This window comes from Hyperolius riggenbachi, chromosome 12, assembly GCF_040937935.1.
Source record: "Hyperolius riggenbachi isolate aHypRig1 chromosome 12, aHypRig1.pri, whole genome shotgun sequence".
NCBI classification, from domain to species: Eukaryota; Metazoa; Chordata; class Amphibia; order Anura; family Hyperoliidae; genus Hyperolius; species Hyperolius riggenbachi.
Window position 1 is genome coordinate 52924176 of NC_090657.1, and position 22075 is coordinate 52946250.

The 22075-nt window shown below is 43.6% G+C and overlaps 1 protein-coding gene across 7 annotated transcripts in view; it reads right to left on the reverse strand.

Annotated features, from left to right (window-relative positions):
- CACNA1G (calcium voltage-gated channel subunit alpha1 G) overlaps positions 1-22075 on the reverse strand; it is a 654443-nt gene that overhangs the window by 55647 nt on the left and 576721 nt on the right. For 5 of the 7 annotated variants that reach the window (XM_068263037.1, XM_068263036.1, XM_068263035.1 and 2 more), the window contains 5 exons: positions 21617-21809; positions 16633-16683; positions 9436-9587; positions 4613-4722; positions 807-940 (listed from right to left, as the gene is read on the reverse strand). In XM_068263037.1, coding sequence (XP_068119138.1) covers positions 807-940; positions 4613-4722; positions 9436-9587; positions 16633-16683; positions 21617-21809 — 640 coding nt within the window. Of the gene's footprint in view, positions 1-806; positions 941-4612; positions 4723-9435; positions 9588-16632; positions 16684-21595; positions 21810-22075 lie in introns of all 7 variants that reach the window. The other 2 variants (XM_068263034.1, XM_068263033.1) reach the window with 2 other exon arrangements.

Sequence of the window (22075 nt, forward strand, 5' to 3'; positions counted from 1 at the left end):
ACCTAGATCACTCACACGGTCCTCTCCTCTACCTAGATCACTCAGACGGTCTGCTCCTCTACCTAGGTCATTCACACGGTCTGCTCCTCTACCTAGGTCACTCACACGGTCTGCTCCTCTACCAAGGTCATTCACATGGTCTGCTCCTCTACCTAGGTCACTCACACGGTCTGCTCCTCTACCTAGAACACGGACACAGTCTGCTTCCCTACCTAGAACACTCACACAGTCTGCTCCCCTACCTAAACCACTGAACAATCACACAAACTCTTCTTTTCCTCTGCCTAGAACACGGACACAGTCTGCCCCCCTACCTAGAACATTCACACAGTCTGCTCCCCTACCTAAGCCTCTGAACAATCACACAACCTCTTCCTTTCATTACAATAATCATGTTGTTGGCTTTTCTGACAGCACTATTCACATGGTTTGCTCCTCTCCCTAGAGCAATCACATGGTCCGCACCTCTCATTAGGGCAGTCACATGGTCTGTTCCACTCCTCAGAGCAGTCACAAGGTCCACTCCTCTCCTCAGAACAGTCATATAGTCTGCACCTCTCTCCCGTGGAGCAGTCCGCTACTCTCCTTAGAGCAGACACACAGTCAGCTCCTCTCAGTAGGGCAGCCACATGGTTCGCTCCTCTACTCAGAGTAGGAACATGGTCCACTCCTCTCCTAACAGTCAGAGCAGTCACATGATGTGCAACTTTCCCTAGAGCAGTCACATGGTTCACTCCTCTCCTTAGCACAGTCACGTGGTCTGCACCTTTCCATCGAACAGTCACATGGTTTGAGTAACCACACACCTCTGGCAATTCGGAGAACTCTCATAATGCGAATAATGGTCGGATTTATAGGTAGTGATGCATTGACTTCAATCTCTTCCAGCGTGATTCCCATAATGGACAGAAGAACAATTGCCAAGTCTAACTGGTTCCATCTGTAAAAGGAGAATTTAAAATGTGAAAAATAGTTGTGACGGAAATATTATTAAGGAAAAAGTAATTTTTTAAATTGTGTGATTTAAAGTATAATTCAACAATGTATTGAGAGATGCATGTTATGATTTTATTTGGAAAAAAATAATGCAACCTTTGTCAAAAAAATGATCTCAGATACATACAGTAACTGATAAGTCACTTTGTAATTTAAAGAGGAACTCCAGTGAAAATAATGTAATAAAAAAAGTGCTTCATTTTTACAATAATTATGTATAAATGATTTAGTCAATGTTTGCCCATTGTAAAATATTTTAATCCCCGATTTATATTCTGACATTTATTACATGGTGACATTTTTACTGCTGCAAGTGATGTAGCTGCTGCTTTCTGTTTTGGCAGTTGGAAACAGCTGTAAACAGCTATTTCCCACAATGTAACAGAGTTCACAGACAGGAAACTGCCGAGAGTACCTCGGTACTCAGAGCTTCTTGTGGGAGGGGTTTCACCACAATATCAGTCATACAGCGCCCCCTGATGGTCGGTTTGTGAAAATGAATAGATTTCTCATGTAAAAGGGTGTATCAGCTACTGATTGGGATAAAGTTCAATTCTTGGTCGGAGTTTCTCTTTAAAGAGAAGAATTGTCCTGAAATTTTAGTGTGGTTCTTAAAATGAATTCTTGATACATATGTGCGTAATAGATTTTAGCTCCATTTTAAAATAGTGACACGTCACCTCCAGTATGTACAAGTAAAAGCTGTTACTCGTTACTGCAGAGTAGTATGCCCATACTGATCGTAAATTAGCTGCAGTGAGTGGTAATTCCTGGTTGTTAAGTGTCCCCTCTTATTTGAAGGTTTAGGAGTGGTCACATGACTGCTGATGTTGGCTTCTTGGTTTTACTGTAGCTGTCCCAAACTCCCCTTTCCTGGCCACATAAAGGTGAATGGATGCTAATGTCATCAACCAATGCCTCCCCATAGAGCCTGGAAGGTGAGGAGGAAGAGGCTGCAGTGCTGGACGTGTGACCAGGGCTGTGTCTGGCAATTTTTGTTGGCAAAACACCCTCTGTCAGACTATACTGTATGTTAAAGGGGTTTGTAACATCCAAAAACATAAAACTGCCTAAAAATAGTTTGTTCCCCAAATATACTGTGAATGTAACACCCTTTTTTTCTCAAATATGTATAGCTGGTCGGTGTGCCTTTGCTGAAGTGTTAAGTGCCAACTTGATTGCAGGAAGTCTATTTTAAGCTACAGTAACAAGCTTATCTCAAAATGCAAATAACATAAACATCCCATTTCTGATAAGATGCGGACACTATGACTGGAAGGTAAAGGTGCGTATACGCGTCGGATTTTTCCAAACGACCGGTCATTTGGACGTCTGTCGTTTGGACGTCAAATCAGGCGTGTACAAAAGGTCGTTCAGCGGATCCGCTTGGCGGATCAGTCAAATCCAGTCTTATCAGCTGAACGACCGTTTGTACACACGCCCAATTTCACGTCCAAACGACCGTCCGTTCAGACGTCTTAACGAAAGGTCGTTTGGAAAAATCTGACTTGTGTATGTACCTTAATGGAATCCCCCCACCCATCCTTTGAAGAGTTTACACAGTAATATAAGCTTGTTGCCTAGGTGATGTTTGCTGTGGGAGGGACAGTAATCTGTAAAATAAGCAGTACATTAAAGGGACCTGAACTCTTGCACAGGACAGGAGGAAAACAGAGAGAAATGCACCCTGTATGTATTTAGAGAGTTTAGCCTGTAAGATAAGTTAGCCTTTAGCCTGTAAAGATAGGTTTTGCCCAAAACGTATCAAATAATGGCCTCAATTCACTAAGGTCATGCTGGAGATAATAAGGCAAGAGAAAACTCGCCAACACAGTGAGAGAGTTACCTCCTCTGTAGTTATTTTCACACGCAGTTAATTAACAGCCTGTCTTTAACTTTAGAATTCTGGAGTTATTTTAAGGATTAAAGAGTTAACGAAGAGTTAACTTTAAGTTTACCTGAGGTAAAATATTTCCTGAATACTACATGCCTCATCACCATGGTGATAACTCTAGAAACGTTATTAAGGACAGGAGATAAGCTTAGTGAATTGAGGCCAATATCTTAAAGGGAACCTGAAGTGAGTAAAATTCTTAAAAATAAACACGACGTAGCTGCAAATGAATATTACATACTTACCTCACCGTCAGTTCCTCTCAGAAGCTCACAATTTCTTCTTACAGTGATCCCTTTCAGTTCTGACAATATTTTGGCAGAACTGAAATATACCAGTTGCTGTCAGTTATATATCAGCAGCAGTCAGTTACAACTGAATGTGCAAGATAATATCCATGTTTCCCTATGGCTCAAGTGGGCGATATTACAGTTTAACAGTGTACTGACCAGGAAGCTGTTATGGGGTAATGGCCATTTTGAAAATGGAGGACGGAGAATTCCATTTGCCACAGTGGACAAATGGGACGCAGGAGAGGAGAAAGAGATTGATGAGTAGACTACACAGGAGGTAAGTATGACCCGTGTATGGTTATTTTGACTTTTTATTTTCAGTTCAGGTTCTCTTTAAATTGTGTAATCAACAGCTTTGTAGAATAACAATAGTAGTCTTTTCTTGATTATTGTGCAACCCCTCAATCAAATGCTTCCCTGAGCAGCAATTTAATTAGCCTGTGCTTAAAAACTGTGTTGCATATGACCACTTCTGAACTCACAATGACCCCATTCAATTTTTTTTCCAGTGTTTTCTTTCAGGTTATATTTTTACACCTTATTAATAAAATGTATTTTAAAGGGAACCTGAGGTGAGAGGGATATGGAGGCTGACATGTTTGTTTCCTTTTAATTAATGCACATTGCCTGGCTGTCCTGCTGATCCTCTGCCTCTAATACATTTAGCCATAGACCCTCAACAAGCATGCAGATCTGATATCTATGACATATCTGACAAGATTGGCTGCATGCTTGTTTCAGGTGTGTGATTTAGATCTTACTGAATAGAAAGATCAGCAGCACTGCCAGGCAACTGGTATTGTTTATCCCATTTGCAGCTTTAATAGAGTTATCTTGTTTGAGAGAAGTGCTCTGCTTTTCACCACAGTACATTCTTGGAATGTTTTGCTCTCTCTCTACTAGCAGAAAATACAGAAACTGAAAGCAGAAGTCCTCTGTTATTTTATCACACTGCCCCCTAGTGACAAGTGGCCATAAATATACATTACAGCAGTACTACTTAGAAGTAGAGAAATGTAACAAAGAAATAAAAAAAATGTGCTAAAATAAATTGGCCTGGAGCATTTGTAAATAAATTGGCTGCTAGAGGGTTAAATAGAAATAAATATGTCAGCTTCCATAGGTGCCACCAGCAAGCAAAAAAAAAAAAAAAAAAACTAAGAGGTTTCACATTACTTTTTAAAGCTAATTTTTGGTTGTTTTTCACATGCAAAGTTATTCTGAAGAGAAGAAGAAACATTACCTCTTATAAGAAAACGAAGATGAAACCCTAATTGAATAATCGCCTGTATGATTTCCTAAGAATACTTTTCCCATATTGAGCACCAAAAGCCCACTGCTGTAAATGAATACATCCCCTAAGTATTTGCTGTATAGTACTGTGTAATAAACATGCACTTCATAAAACAAAAGGTGAATAGTCAGTTACCTATCTTTGAAAAAACGACGGAAGCCAAAAGCAATCATTTTGCACCCGGATTCCAGGACAAAAATTAAGGTGAAGATATAATTGCAGATCTTCAGAGCTTCATCGAGCAGCTGGAGGAAAACAACATAGTGTAAGAAATCAACAGTACCAAAACATTATCCTGAATTGATGTCATGCTATTTAAAACACGCCTCCAATTATATTCCTACATCTGTGGAGGCATTCCTTTGCAGCGTTTGTTTTGCCCTGTTTAGAAGCTTCCCGATGATTTGATGTTAAAGGGAACCTGAAGAAAGGGGTGTATGGAGGCTGCCAAAAATTCAAGGCAGTATCAGGCTATCTATACTGATGGAAAGAAGGTGAGGGGGGGTCTAGTTTGGCTACTTTACTACTTTACTGAGAGTTCTCCATGACCAGTTCTGATCTAGCAAACTATTTTTCCTAGTCCCTTGGAGTTTACTATAAAGGGATTCTACTGTATCTATTTTAAAATGTGCTTCTTAGTGCCAAACAGAATAAGCTCATGAAAAGATAAGTACACTCTAGAGATATTTTTGACTATTTTAATAGATAAACGTGATGTCATATAACGAATACCGTGGACAATGGAGCCCCGATAGGTCTCTATCAGAGATTACACTGAGAAATTATTAATTAGAACAGAGGTGCTTATAGGGACTCCGAGCACCTCTCATGGGCATGCCTTTAAGCCAGACGACTTCCAACAAAGTCATGCTATGACCCCTCTGGAGGAGCCTCTTGCAATGGCCATGCGTGTCACTTCCTCTTCCTGCTTCATTCAGTGATGCTCTTCTCTAACAGAGAAGACAGGGGTGACCCGGAAGTTATAACATAGTCAAGATGGCAGCAGCGATTTTTAAATTAAAAATCGAACGAAAACTATTTGGCGTAGAACGGCGATTCAGACATCAAATGAAAGAGGAGAGCACAAGCTACAGAAAGGTATGCATCTTTAAGTACTTTGCAGTACTGGTCGGAGTCTTAAAGGCATACCCATGAGAGGTGCTCGGAGTCCCTTTAAAGTGGGCCTAAACTCTCTGCTCTAAAATATAAGCAATAGCATAATAACCTCCACAGAAAAACATTTCCTTTTTACAGCTTATAGAGCTTCTTCAGAGATGTTGCAGTGTAGTTATTTCCTGGTATGCTGGGAGCACAGAGAGGGTTAAACTCCTGTTTACATTTTTGCTCTGAATTTGGCAGACTCGGCAAACAGCTTGGAGCTCAAATTACACTACCTCATTATTTGCTGAGAAGAGAGAATTAGACAGGGTGTGCTTTATAAACACATGCAGGGTGGACACAGGGTGGCTTTCTCTGTGTTCGCTATCCCTCCTGTACAAGAGTTCAGGTCTGCTTTAAGGATAAAGTAGCACCCAGGAGGCTGAAGCGTAACCAAAAGTGTAAGCCGTAACATGACAATGACTCAAAACACTTTACTGAATCCACAAAGGAATGGCTCCAATAAAATAATATGGAAGCTCTAAAATAGATGAGTCAGAAACTAGCTCCGAATCCCATCGAAATGCTGTAAAAAATTGAAACCAAGTCTGAAAAGCTGGGGAATCTTTTTGTGTGTGTGTTGTAACGTTATGTACTTGCGTAATGAAGACAAAATATTGGCCAAAGTACACATATGTAAAAATAAGTAAAAGCTTTGCATGAGGTGCACTGCCATCTCACGTGACCACTCCTATGGGAGTCTGTTACCTAATTAGATTTGCAGGAAGTATAGCATGAGCATTCTCTACAGCTGCAGAAGACCACACTAAAGCAATTTCAACCCATGGGGTGCAGCCATAGCCTCCTCCCAGGCGAGCAGGATTATCATACACACAATGACCACCACCCATGCCAGGCCTTTTAAAGCGGACCTGAACTCAGAACTTCCTCTCTGCTCTAAAAGAGAAGCAACAGCATGAGAACATTTTTTTTTTAAACATTTATTTGTTACAACTTAGAGAACTTCCACTGAGATTCTGCAGAGTGGTTACTTCCCAGTTTGCTAGGAGCACAGAAAAGGTTAAACTCCTGTGTTTACATATTAGCTCAGAATTCAGCAGAAAGATTATAGCTCAAATTACACTAACCCATTAATTGCAGATAAGGGAGAGTTAAATGGACTATCCTCTATAAACACATACAGGGGGACACAGGTGGATTTCTCTGCGTTTTCCTTCTCTCCTGTGCAAGAGTTCATGTCAACTCTAAAGGACAACTGTAACAGGGGGGATATGGAGGCTGCCCTGTTTATTTCCTTTTAAATAATACCAGTTGCTTGGCTACCCTGCTGATTCATTGCCTCTAATACTTTACGTCATAGACCCTGAACAGCATGCAGCATGTCAGGTGTTTCTGACATTATTGACAGATATGACAAAATTAGCTGCATGTTTGTTTCTTGTGCCACTCATATACTACTGAAGCCAAATAGACCAGCAGGGCTGCCAGGCAACTGGTATTGCTTAAAAGGAAATACATATGGTAGCCTCCATATTCTACTCACTTCAATTGTCCTTTAAAGAGAACCTGCTTTCAAATAAGGTGGAATAAAGCAATCCTGTGACAACATTACATAGGTTATCATCTTATGATTTCCCTATGTCTGGCTTCTTATTTTTATTTGCTATGATATTGCCTTTTTAATTATGTAGGCAGTAAGACTTTGGTCTGCTTTATAAATTGTGTCCACTCCTTTCTTCATTATTACGCTGTGTCTATTGGCCAACTATCCCCAATCTCTAGTCCTGTGATATTGTGGATGGGATTAGTGGGCACCAGTTTTCAATCAACCTAGTAAAGCTCTTCTGGATGAAGAAGCAAAGCTGTAACCTAGGTATTCTTCAAAGGGAACTCAACGTGAGAATGATATGGAGGCTGCCATATTTATTTCCTTTTAAGCAATACCAGTTGCCTGGCAGTCCTCCTGATCCTGTGTCTCTAATACTTTTAAGCATAGACCCTGAACAAGCATGTGTAGATCAGGTACTCTGACTCAGGTTTTACTGGATTAACCAGTACAATTAGCCAGTTTTGACTCAGATACTACCTATGCCAGAAGATTAACAAGAATGCCAAGCAACTGGCACTGTTTACAAGGAATTAAATATCTTATCATCCTCACATCTGCATAGCATCTTTCTTCTGTTGGACGCAAAGCGCTCAGGAGTTGCAGCCATTAAGGGCGCACTGCAGTGTTAGGATGTCTCACCCAAGGACTTCTTACTGAATAGATACTGACCCTAACCAGGATTTGGACCCTAGTCTCCCATGTAGAAGGCAGAGCCCTTAACCAGTACATTATCCAGTACACTGGGAGCCTCCATATCCCTCTCACCTCAGGTCCCCTTTAATGAAAAATATTTGTACTTGTTGCATGTAGCAACCAATCATATTATCGTACGTGTTTAATTTGCAAAGCAGCACAAAGGAAGCAAGAAAAACTTTTAAGAGGAACTAACATTCATTCTCGGGTACACTGAGGAAGGCAAATGGAGGGGCAGACTTCCTGTGCCCATGTACAGCAATAACTAGGTTAAAACAGAAATAAAATAAAAACTTGCAGGCTATGAAAATAGACAGTAAGCAAGTCTTTATCATTACCCATTATATATTTTCAAGAATGTAACTTATTAAAGCACATTTTTGATACAATAATATTTAAGGTCCATAAATTAATAGCTGGCACTTGATGCAGGATGGCAAATTTATACTTTTCAAGGATCATGAAGAATGGTAAATAGTGTGCTTACAGCATTTCAACGTCTGTTTCATTTAGATTAGAAGGAGAGAGTTGGGCACTGGTAGAACACAAATTTCACAACTTTAAAGCAGCAGGGACAGCCATACTATGCCAGGAAAAATAAACCACATATATACGGTAAGTAGAAAACTACTTGTTCTACTTACAGAACATATGTATTGTACTGTCCATGTTTTTATTTCAGTGAACTTTATATAATAAATAAAGAGAATTCTGTTCCTGGCATTTGCCATCTTGATTCCCTCTGACTGAAGCCAATCCGGATGTCCTCCCTTACATTTTGTCTCCTTAAATCTGAACTGTCATAGCTAGCTTGCTCCATAAACATGTGAACAGACCAAGATCAGATTTCAGCAGCTTTATACTGAACTGCCCTCAGCCAATCAGTGAGGAGCAGGAATGTGGGGAGATGACAAGCTTCCTTCTCGCACTGTCTTCGGCGATGGTGAGAGAATAGAGCCAGTTTGACTGAGATAAGATTTATTACAGCAGAAAGTTTTCTGATTAGATTGGAGTGCTTGCAGTGCAGGGTGAGGTTCCAGGCTGCATTATGAACACAGACTAGTGGGAAAATGGAATTTGGTTTTGTGGCTAACAATCCCTCTTTAATGAATCCTTCAAGGTACAAAAACACACAAGGCAACATGGAGGTGGACAAAGATCGGTCTGACAACCGTTTCATGGTTCTCATCGCTTCGTAAGAGGCCAAAGGCGAGTTACTCATCTTTGGTCTCTGATGAAGAGGAGTGATCTGCAAACGGCTGTCAGACTGATCTTTATCATCCCCAAGTTGCCTTGTATGTTTGTACCTTGAAGGACTCATTAAAGCTGTGTAGTTTCTGTTATACTGGTGCCCGGCTTTCTACTTCTAATCTAAGTACGGTAAATGCTCACTCTTGACCTGGTAGTCTTGTTCATACTACAAGGGTCTGGAATACCGAAACGTTAAACTGCCTGATTTGCCCACAGAAGCAGAAAGGAATACTCTGATTGGCTGCTTTTGGCTAGATCTTTCATCTCCTTCAACATGTGTTTTTACCTTTGGTTGCCGGTAATGCTCCATAGCCATTGTGATGACATTGAGTCCAATCACCCCCGTAATAAACAGGTCCAAGTAGTGACTGGTACACATTTGGTGAATGAGCAGCCGAGGGTGCGAGTACTCCGAATAATACGGTTTGCATTGGGCCTCTACAGACACAACAAAAGGACCATTCCGTTAATATCTCCCACCCATGTTTATCCAACATACACATTTCAATACATTAGCACTATCACCGTTTTGCTCTACCACCCGATCATGCATGCAACCCCCATGCACTAGCAAACGCCATGCTCTACATAACTAATGCAGAAAATAATGCAGAAAGAAAAGTATATGCAAAGGTTTGTATACAATTAATGAAACTCCTCAATATCCAAACCCCCACAAAATAAAACAAAATGAAAAAAACGTGTGACAACTTGTAAAACTTCTGCACAAACTTATAACTGTTACCACTTATTCATGTAACTTTGAACACTTACAAATGGATGTTTTAAAAGATAGATAACACGACAGCAACAGTACATACAAAATGTCAAGATTTTTACGGAAACAGAACGACGTGTACAAAGAGAACTCCAACAGAAGTGTACGTCCCAAACACAGAAACTTACGAACATCCTATGGAAGGACTTGTAGAAGAAGGGATGAGAATGTAGAGAACAGAATGAAAAATAACAGAATACATTGTGCCCTGCAGGATACAATTACTGACACTGATCACGGACTAATAGGCACAGAATGGGGTGCGGTGGTTAAAGAATACCAGCCAAAAAAACACATAAAACAGCTATGACTGAGTATGATGTGATGCTAAGGTCACTTGATCTAAAAAAATAATAAAAATCTAGGTGTTAAATAGCTCTTATTTTTGCTCTTCTGTTGAACTAGAGGCGTATTTAGAGGGGTACAGGAATGGCTTATGCCATGGGCGCCACAGCACCATAGCTGCCCCTTCCTCCCTCATGCTCCACCACCATACTGAGGGGTGGGAAGCATGCTAATTACTTATGCTTGGGGGCAGGGCCAGATATAAGGCACTGTAGTCATGCGCCTACAGGCGCCTGATGATGGAAGGGTGGCTCACTCCCCTCCCCCCCTCCTTCCCTATGCAGACTCCCGATGAGAGTGTAAATGAGAGGTTACTCACCCTGCTTTCGGCATTCCACTGACGAGATCTCCCTTCAGTCAGGGGCACCCCTTTCTACCTAATCCTGAGGTTCCTCTAGCTACCTTCTTGGGGGCACTTCCAGCTACTTAATACTGAGGGTATTTCTGGTTACCTAATACTAAGAGGCACCTGTAGCTGCCTATGGTGGGCAAAGGAAGAAGTGACAGCCAGCACACTTGTGGTGCGGTTTGGCAAGGGTATGCAGGTTCGTGGAGGGTGAAGTCTAAGGTGCCAGGAAATCTGTGCCTATAGGCTCCTGTTAGAGTCAGCCCCTTCAAGCAGGCCCGGGTTTACCTAACAACCTATACTGGAGGGGCTACTTACTGTATATGGAAGGGGGGGGGGGGGGGCTCATCTAATTACCTATGTTGGGAGGGCAACCTAAACTGGCTGACTACCTATACAGAAAGTTCTACTTCTGGCTACCTATACAAGGGGGCGACCTCTGGCTATCTAGCTACCTATACTGAGTGGCTAACTCTTGTGACCTATACTGGGGGCTACCTCTGATTAACAATACTGGGAGGCTAATTCTCACTACCTACACTGAGGGGCACCTCTGCCTACCTATACTGTGGTGGACACCTCTGGATATGGTAATGGGGTGCAATTTCAGTGTTTGCCATAGGCGCTGTATTATCCAGATATGCCCCTGGAGTGTGCAACAAGGGGTGACGGTAGAGTGGGGAACTCGCTATGTCTTAAAGGGGCACTATTGCAAATGTATCGATTTCCAGTTAAGGAAATAAATGATACTGTAGGTTCAAGTGAACTAAGAGTTAAAACGGCTGGTCAAAAGATATCTGGTGACTGCCATGACTTACGGCAAGAGAGAGCAGTGTGTTAGCAGAGAAGTTACTGACGTGGCTGCAGCGCAAATCATTCTGATGTGGGAGATGGCTGTATCAGCTAATGTTTTGCCCCAAATGTTTGACCTCTGTGAGGCTGAGATGGGAAGCTTAAGTTCAGACCCACGGCTGAATTTCATCTGTCATTTTGAAAGACGGTCATTTGTTCCCCATGGCATCCCGTCACCCTTGTTAAACAACGGTTACAAAGGGCAGACAGAATGCGACGCTCGTTTGTTTTCAAAGCCCGTCATGACGGATCACATTGGCAACAAGCGTTCAAATTTCCACTAACGTCAACTAACTTTAGCGGGACAAAATGATTTTGTTTAAACAATTGTTTGAGCTGCTCTCCTGCTGCGGGCTGCCACTAGTTAGCGCTCGGTACCGACGCTAGACAGTTGATTCTGCCATGGAGTCCCATGTGAGCGCGGCCGTGCTCAGACGTGTGGCATTACAAACGCTGCCATTTGGCTGTATTTTAGTGGAAATCGATGGTGAGGTTGCCAACTATTGATTGACCGTTTGTGATTAGACCTTGTAAATCGGAGATTAGACCTGGCCATGGAGAATAGGGCTGCCACGGGAACATCTAAGAGGCTTTAGACCCCGGCGTGGGAGTGATGGGTGCGGAGGGGGCTGGAGGAATCCCCAGGCATGTATAATACTTTTATTCCTCCTTGTCTTAGGTTCACTTTAAGCACAAGCAGGTTTAGCAGCCGGCAGTGGCCAACAGTTGTGTGGAGAATCCTGAAGGCTGGAACAAGCAAAGGTATCTATGCCAGTCATACCCAGTATACTCCATATGCACACTTTCCATGGGGGACATCAGTGACTCCAATATAAACCTAGATTTGATTTTCAATCTTATTATGCAGCCAGAAAATCTTGGTATATATTTCACTGTATATACGAGGAGCATAGGACTGCCAGAGCTCACAGTTTTGATAAATAAAGTATTCCCTACAACCATTAGCGATACAGGTGCACTACTGTGGAATAAGGCATGAGCTCTTAGGCCAGGTGGCCACAAGAGCCCCCGGTAGCAATTTAGAAATGACTTGTGTAGCCTAATTTTTCTAAATCTTCTTTCAATTTGGAAAAACTGATCACGCAAGCATGGTATATTGGTTTGATTTATTATTTGACCAAGCGGCAAACCCTTCCATTAAAAAATATTGACTCATGTACAGACATCTTAAAGGGCACCCGAGGTGAAAATAAACTAATGAAATAAACTATTGTATCTATCCTCCTTCTCCTAAAAGTGACTTTTTAAGATATCCCACAGTTTTATTTTATATTTAAATCTATTTTTTTAAGTTTTTACTGGTTTATCGTTTTTGCTCAATGACACAGTCATTGAAGTATGCCAGAACTAAAATCTATGAACTATTGACCCTTTTCATCTCTTTCCTGCTCCCAGAAGCCATTTTCTGCTAGGAAAGTGTTATAAAGTAGTAATTTCTTATCAGTTAGGGTCACACTGCAGTCTGACCCAGTACTGACCCACACAGGAACTGCCACGTACATACCTGATGTTTAAACTCTTTCAGGCAGAGATAGAAAAAAAAGGAACACAGCCTAGTTATTTGTGTGCTAGGCACTGTATATACACATGTCTAGCTCATCATGTCACATATTACCTCGGGCATCATTTAAGTCTGTCCAGCCTAAATCAGTTGTGCAGATTTTCTGTGTGGCTAAGGTTTTGTCATTATAATATTAACTTAACAGGCTGAAGCCATTTATTCACTAGCCAGGGAAGGGACAACCTCCCTATAACAAAAGGTAGCCACTGTGGCCTCAATTCACGGAGCATTATCAAACATTTATCAAACACTTTATCAAACGTTTGATAATTTACCTCATGGGTAAAATCTCATTTTAAATTCACTAAGGTGTTATATATTTATCGAATGTTTTACCGATAAAATGTTCAACAAATATATAACACCTTAGTGAGATTTTACCCATGAGGTAAATTATCAAACATTTGATAAAGTGTTTGATAAACGTTTGATAATGCTCTGTGAATTGAGGCCTATGCGTACAGGCAAACAGGCCACACAGAAACGTTTAAAAGGAAACATCCATATCCCTCTAAGTTTAGGTTCCCTTTAATACCAACCTCCCATCTACGTACGCCTAACACTAAGTTCTCCTAGCCTCTCCTTGCCTTCACCCACCCATAACAAGTGCAGCCACTATACCACTACCCCCCCACCCATAACAGGTGCTGCCCTCATGCCTCTATCCCCCTCATCTCCCACACCCATAACAAGTGCAGCCACTTTACCACTACCCCCCTCTTCCCCCACCCATAACAGGTGCAGCCACCATGCCTCTACCCCCCCTCTTTTCCCACCCATAACAGGTGCAGCCACCATGCCTCTACCCCCCTCTTTTCCCACCCATAACAAGTGCAGCAACCATGTCTCTATCCCCCTTTTCTCCCACCCATAACAGGTGCAGCCACCATGCCTCTACCCCCCTCTTTTCCCACCCATAACAGGAGCAGCCACCATGCCTCTACCCCCCTCTTCTCCCACCCATAACAGGTGCAGCCACCATGTCTCTATCCCCCTTTTCTCCCACCCATAACAGGTGCAGCCACCATGCCTCTACCCCCCTCTTCCCCCTCCCATAACAGGTGCAGCAACCATGCCTCTACCCCCCTCTTCTCCCACCCATAACAGGTGCAGCCACCATGTCTCTATCCCCCTTTTCTCCCACCCATAACAGGTGCAGCCACCATGCCTTTACCCCCCTCTTCCCCCTCCCATAACAGGTGCAGCCACCATGCCTCTACATCCCTCTTCCCCCTCCCATAACAGGTGCAGCAACCATGCCTCTACCCCCCTCTTCTCCCACCCATAACAGGTGCATCCACCGTGCCTCTACCCCCCTCTTCTCCCACCCATAACAGGTGCAGCCACCATGTCTCTATCCCCCTCTTCCCCCTCCCATAACAGGTGCAGCAACCATGCCTCTATCCCCCCTCTTCTCCCTCCCATAACAGGTGCAGCCACCATGCCTCTACCCCCCTCTTCCCCCTCCCATAACAAGTGCAGCAACCATGTCTCTACCCCCCTCTTCCCCCTCCCATAACAGGTGCAGCCACCCTGTCTCTATCCCCCTTTTCTCCCACCCATAACAGGTGCAGCCACCATGACTCTATCCCCCTTTTCTCCCACCCATAACAGGTGCAGCCACCATGCCTCTACCCCCCTCTTCCCCCTCCCATAACAGGTGCAGCCACCATGCCTCTATCCCCCTTTTCTCCCACCTATAACAGGTGCAGCTGCCATGCCTCAAACCCCCCCCTTCCTCCATCCATTACAGGTGCAGCCATCATGCCTCTACCCCCCTCTTCCCCCTCCCATAACAGGTGCAGCAACCATGCCTCTACCCCCCTCTTCTCCCACCCATAACAGGTGCAGCCACCATGTCTCTATCCCCCTTTTCTCCCACCCATAACAGGTGCAGCCACCATGCCTCTACCCCCCTCTTCCCCCTCCCATAACAGGTGCAGCAACCATGCCTCTACCCCCCTCTTCTCCCACCCATAACAGGTGCAGCCACCATGCCTCTACCCCCCTCTTCCCCCTCCCATATTAGGTGCAGCCACCATGCCTCTATCCCCCTTTTCTCCCACCTATAACAGATGCAGCTGCCATGCCTCAACCCCCCCCCCCTCCTCCATCCATTACAGGTGCAGCCACCATGCCTCTATCCCCCCTCGTCCCCCTCCCATAACAGGTGCAGCAACCATGCCTCTATCCCCCTCCCATAACAGGTGCAGCAACCATGCCTCTATCCCCCCTCTTCCCCCTCCCATAACAGGTGCAGCAACCATGCCTCTATCCCCCCTCTTCCCCCACCCATAACAGGTGCAGCAACCATGCCTCTATCCCCCTCTTCCCCCACCCATAACAAGTCTATCCATCATACCACTACCCCCCACTTCCCCCACCCATAACAAGTGCAGCCACTAAACCACAAACCCTCACTTCCCTCAACCATAACAAGTGCTGCCCCCATGCCTCTACCCCCTCTTCTCCCACCCATAACAGGTGCAGCCACCATGCCTCTATCCCCCTCTTCCCCCACCCATAACAGGTGCAGCCACCATGCCTCTATCCCACCTCTTCCTCCACCAATAACAGGTGCAGTCACCATGCCTCTACCCCCCCATCACAGGTGCAGCCACCATGCCTCTATCCCCCCTCTTCCCCCACCCATAACAAGTGCAGCCACTATACCACTACCCCCCTCTTCCCCCACCCATAACAGGTGCAGCCACCATGCCTCCATCCCACCTCTTCCTCCACCTATAACAGGTGCAGTCATCATGCCTCTACCCCCCCCATCACAGGTGCAGCCACCATGCCTCTATCCCTCCTCTTCCCCTTCCCATTACAGGTGCAGCCACCATGCCTCTACCCCCCTCTCATTACAGGTGCAGCAACCATGCCTCTATCCCCCTCCCTTCTCCCTCCCATTACAGGTGCAGCCATGCATCTATCCCCCCTCTTCTCCCTCCCATAACATGTGCAGCCACCACGCCTCTACCCCCCCCCCTTACATTACAGGTGCAGCCACCATGCCACTACCCCCCCCCACTTCCCCCACCCATAACAAGTGACAAGTGCAGCCCCCCATGATGATCCCATAATTAGTGTAGGCTCTACTCTCACCATAACAAATTATGCCACCCCCCCTTACATCACGGTGACTAGTGATGTTGACATCTTTACTGATGGCTAAGCACATCACCTAGGGATCTTTCCCCCTCATCTGTGTAGTGAGCAGTAATATCAGCTGATCTCCCAGAGTGCTCTGGGGCAGAAGGCTGCGTGGCATCATAGCCTTAGCTAAGCATCACTGCACGTTAGGTTTCCTCATTTTGTGCAAATAAAGTTTTAAAAGTACACTCACCCTTTTAACTCTATGATAAAATTTCATAATGAAAGTAAGACACATCGTTCTTCCCTAAGCTACTAATGCCTTTGCAGTACATGAGTATTTCATCACACCGAGATGGGATGTGTGAGCCAATGAGACCAACAAACAAGACGTCACATGGTTTAGTGCACTTGTGACACCAGACAGCAATTAGTCACATGACACGGCCACTGTGCTGGGACAATACACCTGATCTGCCAGTACCTGGGGTTGGACTGGCTGAACTCTCCAGCATTATATCATCCATCATTAGATCTAAAAGAATGAAATTCTGTTAATTTCTACACCATTGGAAACAGCCCTCCTCTCCCTGCCTATACTCCAACACGTCATGGGTTGTCCAGGAGGTTAGCTCAATACTTGTCGCCTCATTAAGGGATGGGAGACCATCAAAAGAAATCCTGTACTGCAAGTTTTCCTGAAATATGGAGAAGTTGAGAAGAAACTCCATCCAAAATGAATATGTAAGCCTGCTGGGTGTTTACAGCTCTCTGGTATCCTGGGTGAGATATCTAACCTTGTAGCTAATCTTGCTGCAAGGAACATGTAGCCATCAGATATTCTTCTGTAGTAGAGGGCACAGTGGTCAGAAGTCATATTTTATCTAACCTCTTACTTGGTGTTGTTCACCTTCATAACCATAACAACTTAAGTTTTTATAGCCAAGATTCTGTTGTCCCACCCCTAATTAGCCAGTCCTCGTGTGCCCCACCCCCAAGTAGCTGGTACTTTTGTATCCACCCCCAAGTAGCCACAACGTTTGTCTGCTCCCCAGCCTGCCGCAGGCTCCTTTGTCCACTTTCCGGTGCTTCAATACATTTTCGCGACAAGAGCTTTATCTACTATTCTACTTTATACACCACTTTCTGCCAGTGCTCCGCCCATTTGACTTGTCCTTCCATGCTCGCCATTCCCTGTAGTTAGTGATCCTTTGTCTCTCCCATCTTCAGATCTCACAGGTAACCTGAAGTAATAGTTTGTAGCAGTTCCATAATCAATATCTTGCCAGGGTAGATCAGATTGTAAATGAGATTCTTCAGGGTAGAAATGCCACTACAAGCCAATAAAGTAATGCGCAGGCTTCAATAAATGGGCATTCACATTGATAATAAAACAGATGCCTAGCAGCCGTTTTCATAAAGCATGGGTCACAGTGGCTGTATATGCGATTATAAGCTCTAGTGAGGTCTAGTCATGGGCTCTAGTGCTAGCGACAGACATAACCACCTTGCATTGTGGTCAAAGTATGAATGTGGGAGATGGACTAGACATGGATTTGATAACAAAGACATCTTATGGAGGTCCCAGAGAGCAGTAAGGAACCAGCAAGGGTTATAGCTGGAATACTCATTCTAGCCCAAGCAATGGAAATCCTAGTAATGGGGACGATAACCGATTATTTATAATTTACTGCTCTGACTCTTCTCTTTCATTCTAAGGGCCCTGGGATGCCCATGGTGCCATTATACCGCCTCCAGAATGAGGCCATTTTAGACCCCAATTCCATCAAAAACATATATATTTTATCTTTAGATGCAATGGAAGTGGGTTATACCTTTGCCTACGTTTTCAGTGCCACTGCTGAGTAGGATTTTCCTTACTTCCTGTTGAGGCAGGAAGTGACTAAATGTCTTCTATGGAGGCAGCTACAGCAGGGAACAAAGCTTCGTTTTGAAGAGTGAAGAAGACTTAAAATGTCTGTCATGTTTATACTGCTGCAATTAGTTTACTCCTCTAGTGACATCATAGGCTGAGATTATAGTCTATGGTGTCACAAAAAACAGACAAAAATTCCAACTCTTCTGCACTCAACCAAAAAGTAAAAAAAGAAATAATTTGGCTACAGTTACAGCTACAGTATAAGCATGGCAATGGCCACGCCATATGTATTACTGAAAGTCAGTGGGGACTAGGTATGTCCTGTTCAGTCTCTATTAGGTGCCTGTTCAGTCCCTATCGGGCTGCCCACATAATAAAACCTGCACAAAACTAAAATCAAAATGCTAAACAGAAAAATAATTAAAAAAAAACAAAAAACTTAAAAGCAACTGAAAACCTGCCTTCGAGAAATAACAGCTGTCATTTTATTGGCTGCTATAACAAGAGACAGCCTGTGCAATATTCTTTTTCTTTTCAAGGCGCATGCCGAAACCTAAAACGATAAAATGAAGCACTAAGCCCGCTGACTAAATTTGCATCGTTTGCCCATTCTACATGCACAATAGTATAACATGTTCATAGTTTGGTCGTTCCGATGGGTTATTTCTGAGGTTAATAGGTTATCTCCACCATGAGCAGAAGGCATGTTCTACTATTGGATGCATACTACGGTAGCATTGGCGAGGATTCTACGGTATGCGAGGAGAAAGATTCGGAAAGGTTTAGTTGTGTTAGAGTGGCAATTCCACGCAATGCATTTTATTATCTTAATTCAGTGTGATAACCGGTTCATCAAGAGCTGCTGTTTTTTAATGACTAAAATATGAATTTGTAAACTTTAAAACAAGTAAAAATAAACAAAAACTAAAAAAACAACAGAGACTGCCAACCACAAGTACACCTGATTGGGTCATTCTCTGGACTTGCTTACATGTCTTGGCATACTTGAATGTGATGACATGAATACTAAGAATGGATTGTGTAGGTAAGCTCTTATACTACACGGAGGTGGTAAAATTGGACAACCAAGATTGGATGAGTGTATACACCTTTAAATTTCATATCCTTGCGATGGGACCTAAACAAGGCCTGCAAACCATAGCCAGCTAATAGCAGAGAGTTGCTGAATAAATCCAAGCTTATTTTGCTGATTTTTGCTGTGTTTTTTTTTCTTCAAACCTTGACTATCCTTGCTGAACCTTAGCAAGTCAGGCCCAATGAGGTGAAAATAAACGGAGATAAACAATTGTATTTATCCTCCTCCTCCTAAAAATGACCTTTTTAGATAGCCCATGGTTTTATTTTAATTTTTAAATCTACTTTTTAATTTTTTACTGTTTCATTGTCTCTGCTCAATGACACATTCATTGGAGTATGCCAGAGCTAAAATCTATGAACTATTAACCCCTTTTATCTATTTCCTGCCCTCAAAAGCCATTTTCTGCCAGACGGTGTTTTATGGCTATATTTCCTTATTAGTGAGGGTTACACTATAGTCCGACCCAGTCCTGACCTGGATAGAACCTGATTTTTAACTCTTTCAGGCAGAGAAAGAAAAAAACATTTGTGTGCTTAGTACTGTACATACACATGTCTATCTCATCATGTCACCTCGGCTATCCTTTAAGGGCACCTAAGCAAATACCTTATACTTTATCTTGGTTTAGTGAGTTATTATTTAGTTGTTATTATTTAACACCTTAGTTTAGTTAAGGGCTGAATGCAAGTATGGTATGGTTGGCATTCTGTGACATATTGGTCAATAATTTTGTTTGTGCAGATGAAGACATGAAAAAAATCAAACACTATATTTTTCTGTTACTAAGAAAATAACTTGTGTAACAGATAACTTCTAGGGTTGGGGCAAAACTGTTTTCTGTTGATGTAAAAACTGGTCATGTAAGACCTTTGCACTGCTGGATTATGTAATGTAGAGGCCACCGATTTTCACACCATCACAAATTGGGGAAGATGGGCATATACTACTGTGTGTGGTTGGACTAATGGTTTAAAAATGGACCATCCTACTTTTCTGTGCCTCAGTCTAGGGCCACTAAACCAAAGGGTCATCCAAACAGTCTAATCTCTGTGCCCTATTCATCAGGGCTGCTATGCCTAGGCTCTTAGGACACTTTCTCTGATCCCATCACTTCGTTTTGCTATCATAAACAATTCTGTTTAATATGCTGTAACCCAGAGCCGGGACAAGGTCCTCCAGCACCCAAGGCTGAGACCCCAAAGTGCGCCCCTCCATCCCCCCCACCCCAGCCGTCACACACTGATTGCTATTAGACTAAGAGGGCCACAGGGCCCACAACCTCCCCAACACCTTAATATGTAGTTATCTGGCTTGCAGTCACTGCCATGTATCCCCTTTACTTATTTTTTTCTGCTTCAAACACAATTAGGAATGACAGCTGAATGAATTGTGCGCCACCCCCCTACACTGCGCCCTGAGGCTGGAGCCTCTCCAGCCTATGTCTCGGCCCGGCCCTGCTGTAACCACATGTAAATAAGTACCGTATATAATCACGTATAAGACACATTTTGGGGGCGAAAAAAAGTGTCTCCAAAGTTTGTGTGTGTGTGTGTGGGGGGGGGGGGGGGGGGTTGGGTGTCGACCAATATGGGAGTTGTGTGAGGGGATAGTTACTTCTCGTTCCTGTCAGTGTTTCCTGTGTAGCTCTCCCTGCTAGATGTCCAGGTTTAACTTTCTTCACATCTGGGGAGCCACTTCCTGTTTCCCTTGCAGTTCTGCACTCAGCCACTAGATGTCAGTGAGTACAAAGCTGCAAGGGAGAGGAAAAGATGGCTGTCCAGAGACCAGAAGACACTGAAGCCTGGATCTGTAGCAAGTGACGAGCTGAAAGGGAGACGGGAAATTGGCCTGATGATACACAGCATCATCACATACGTACAGTCTGCTGAACATAAACAGCATCACATACATACACTCTGCAAGCATGCGTCGCTATGCATCACATGCACTACACTCTACACCACATACAGGGGGAGGCACTCTGCACCACATACAGGGGGAGACATTGGGGGAGTCGGCTTATCTGCAGGTCACACATTATTAGGTTTTTGTCAGGGGCAAAAGTTGGAAGGTCGGCTTATACACAAGTATGTATAGTACACCTTTTACTAAAATATATATTTTTGCCTAGGTTTTATGAAAGTGAGAATTTTTTGAGAACTAATAAACACATGAATGAGTTCTTAAAAATGTTGGCATAGCAGTCGCGCACTTTTAAAATTGTGGTTTAGAAAACAGGCTTTCGGAGAACCGGTTATACCAGAATGTGAATTAAAAATAACAAAATGGAGGGCTATTGGTCACTGCGAGGAATTGCGTTATCTTTCCCCTGACAGTTAGCTTGAGTACTACCTATCCATGCATAGGTAGTCTACGGGATCCATGCCTCTAGTAAGCGGCCATCTCAGCAGGTAGTGCACGCCTGTTAAGGTCAAGCAGCACTCAGAGAAATGTCCAAAGAGTACCGACCGGCTAGTTCTTTCTCCTTACTCCTTCTCTTTTTCTCCATCCTGCGGAGCCTCTTCTCTTCCCGCCTCTTGGCTTCCTCTTCCTCCTGGTGCTGCCGACACTTGTGGAAGTTCTCCACCACCACCCCGACAAACATGTTGAGGACGAAGAAAGCCACAATCAGCAGGAAGGATATGAAGTACAACAACATCCAGGGGTTGTGGTTCATCACTGGCTGAAAAGAATAGACATCATTGGCATTACAGACAGAGGAGAGGAAACAAGGCGTGTCATGTGATGAGAACCAATAATTAATGAAGAATGTGGATTTACACCCACTTTAGCAACAATCATTTAGAACAATGGTCCTCAACCTAAGGCCCACCAAGGCTTTTCACTGGCCCCCCAAACACAAAATGTGTAACTTTATAGATGTGGCCCACTGTACCTTTCAATATCAGCTGCCCGCATATAGAATAGCAGTGCTGGCACCTCCCATCC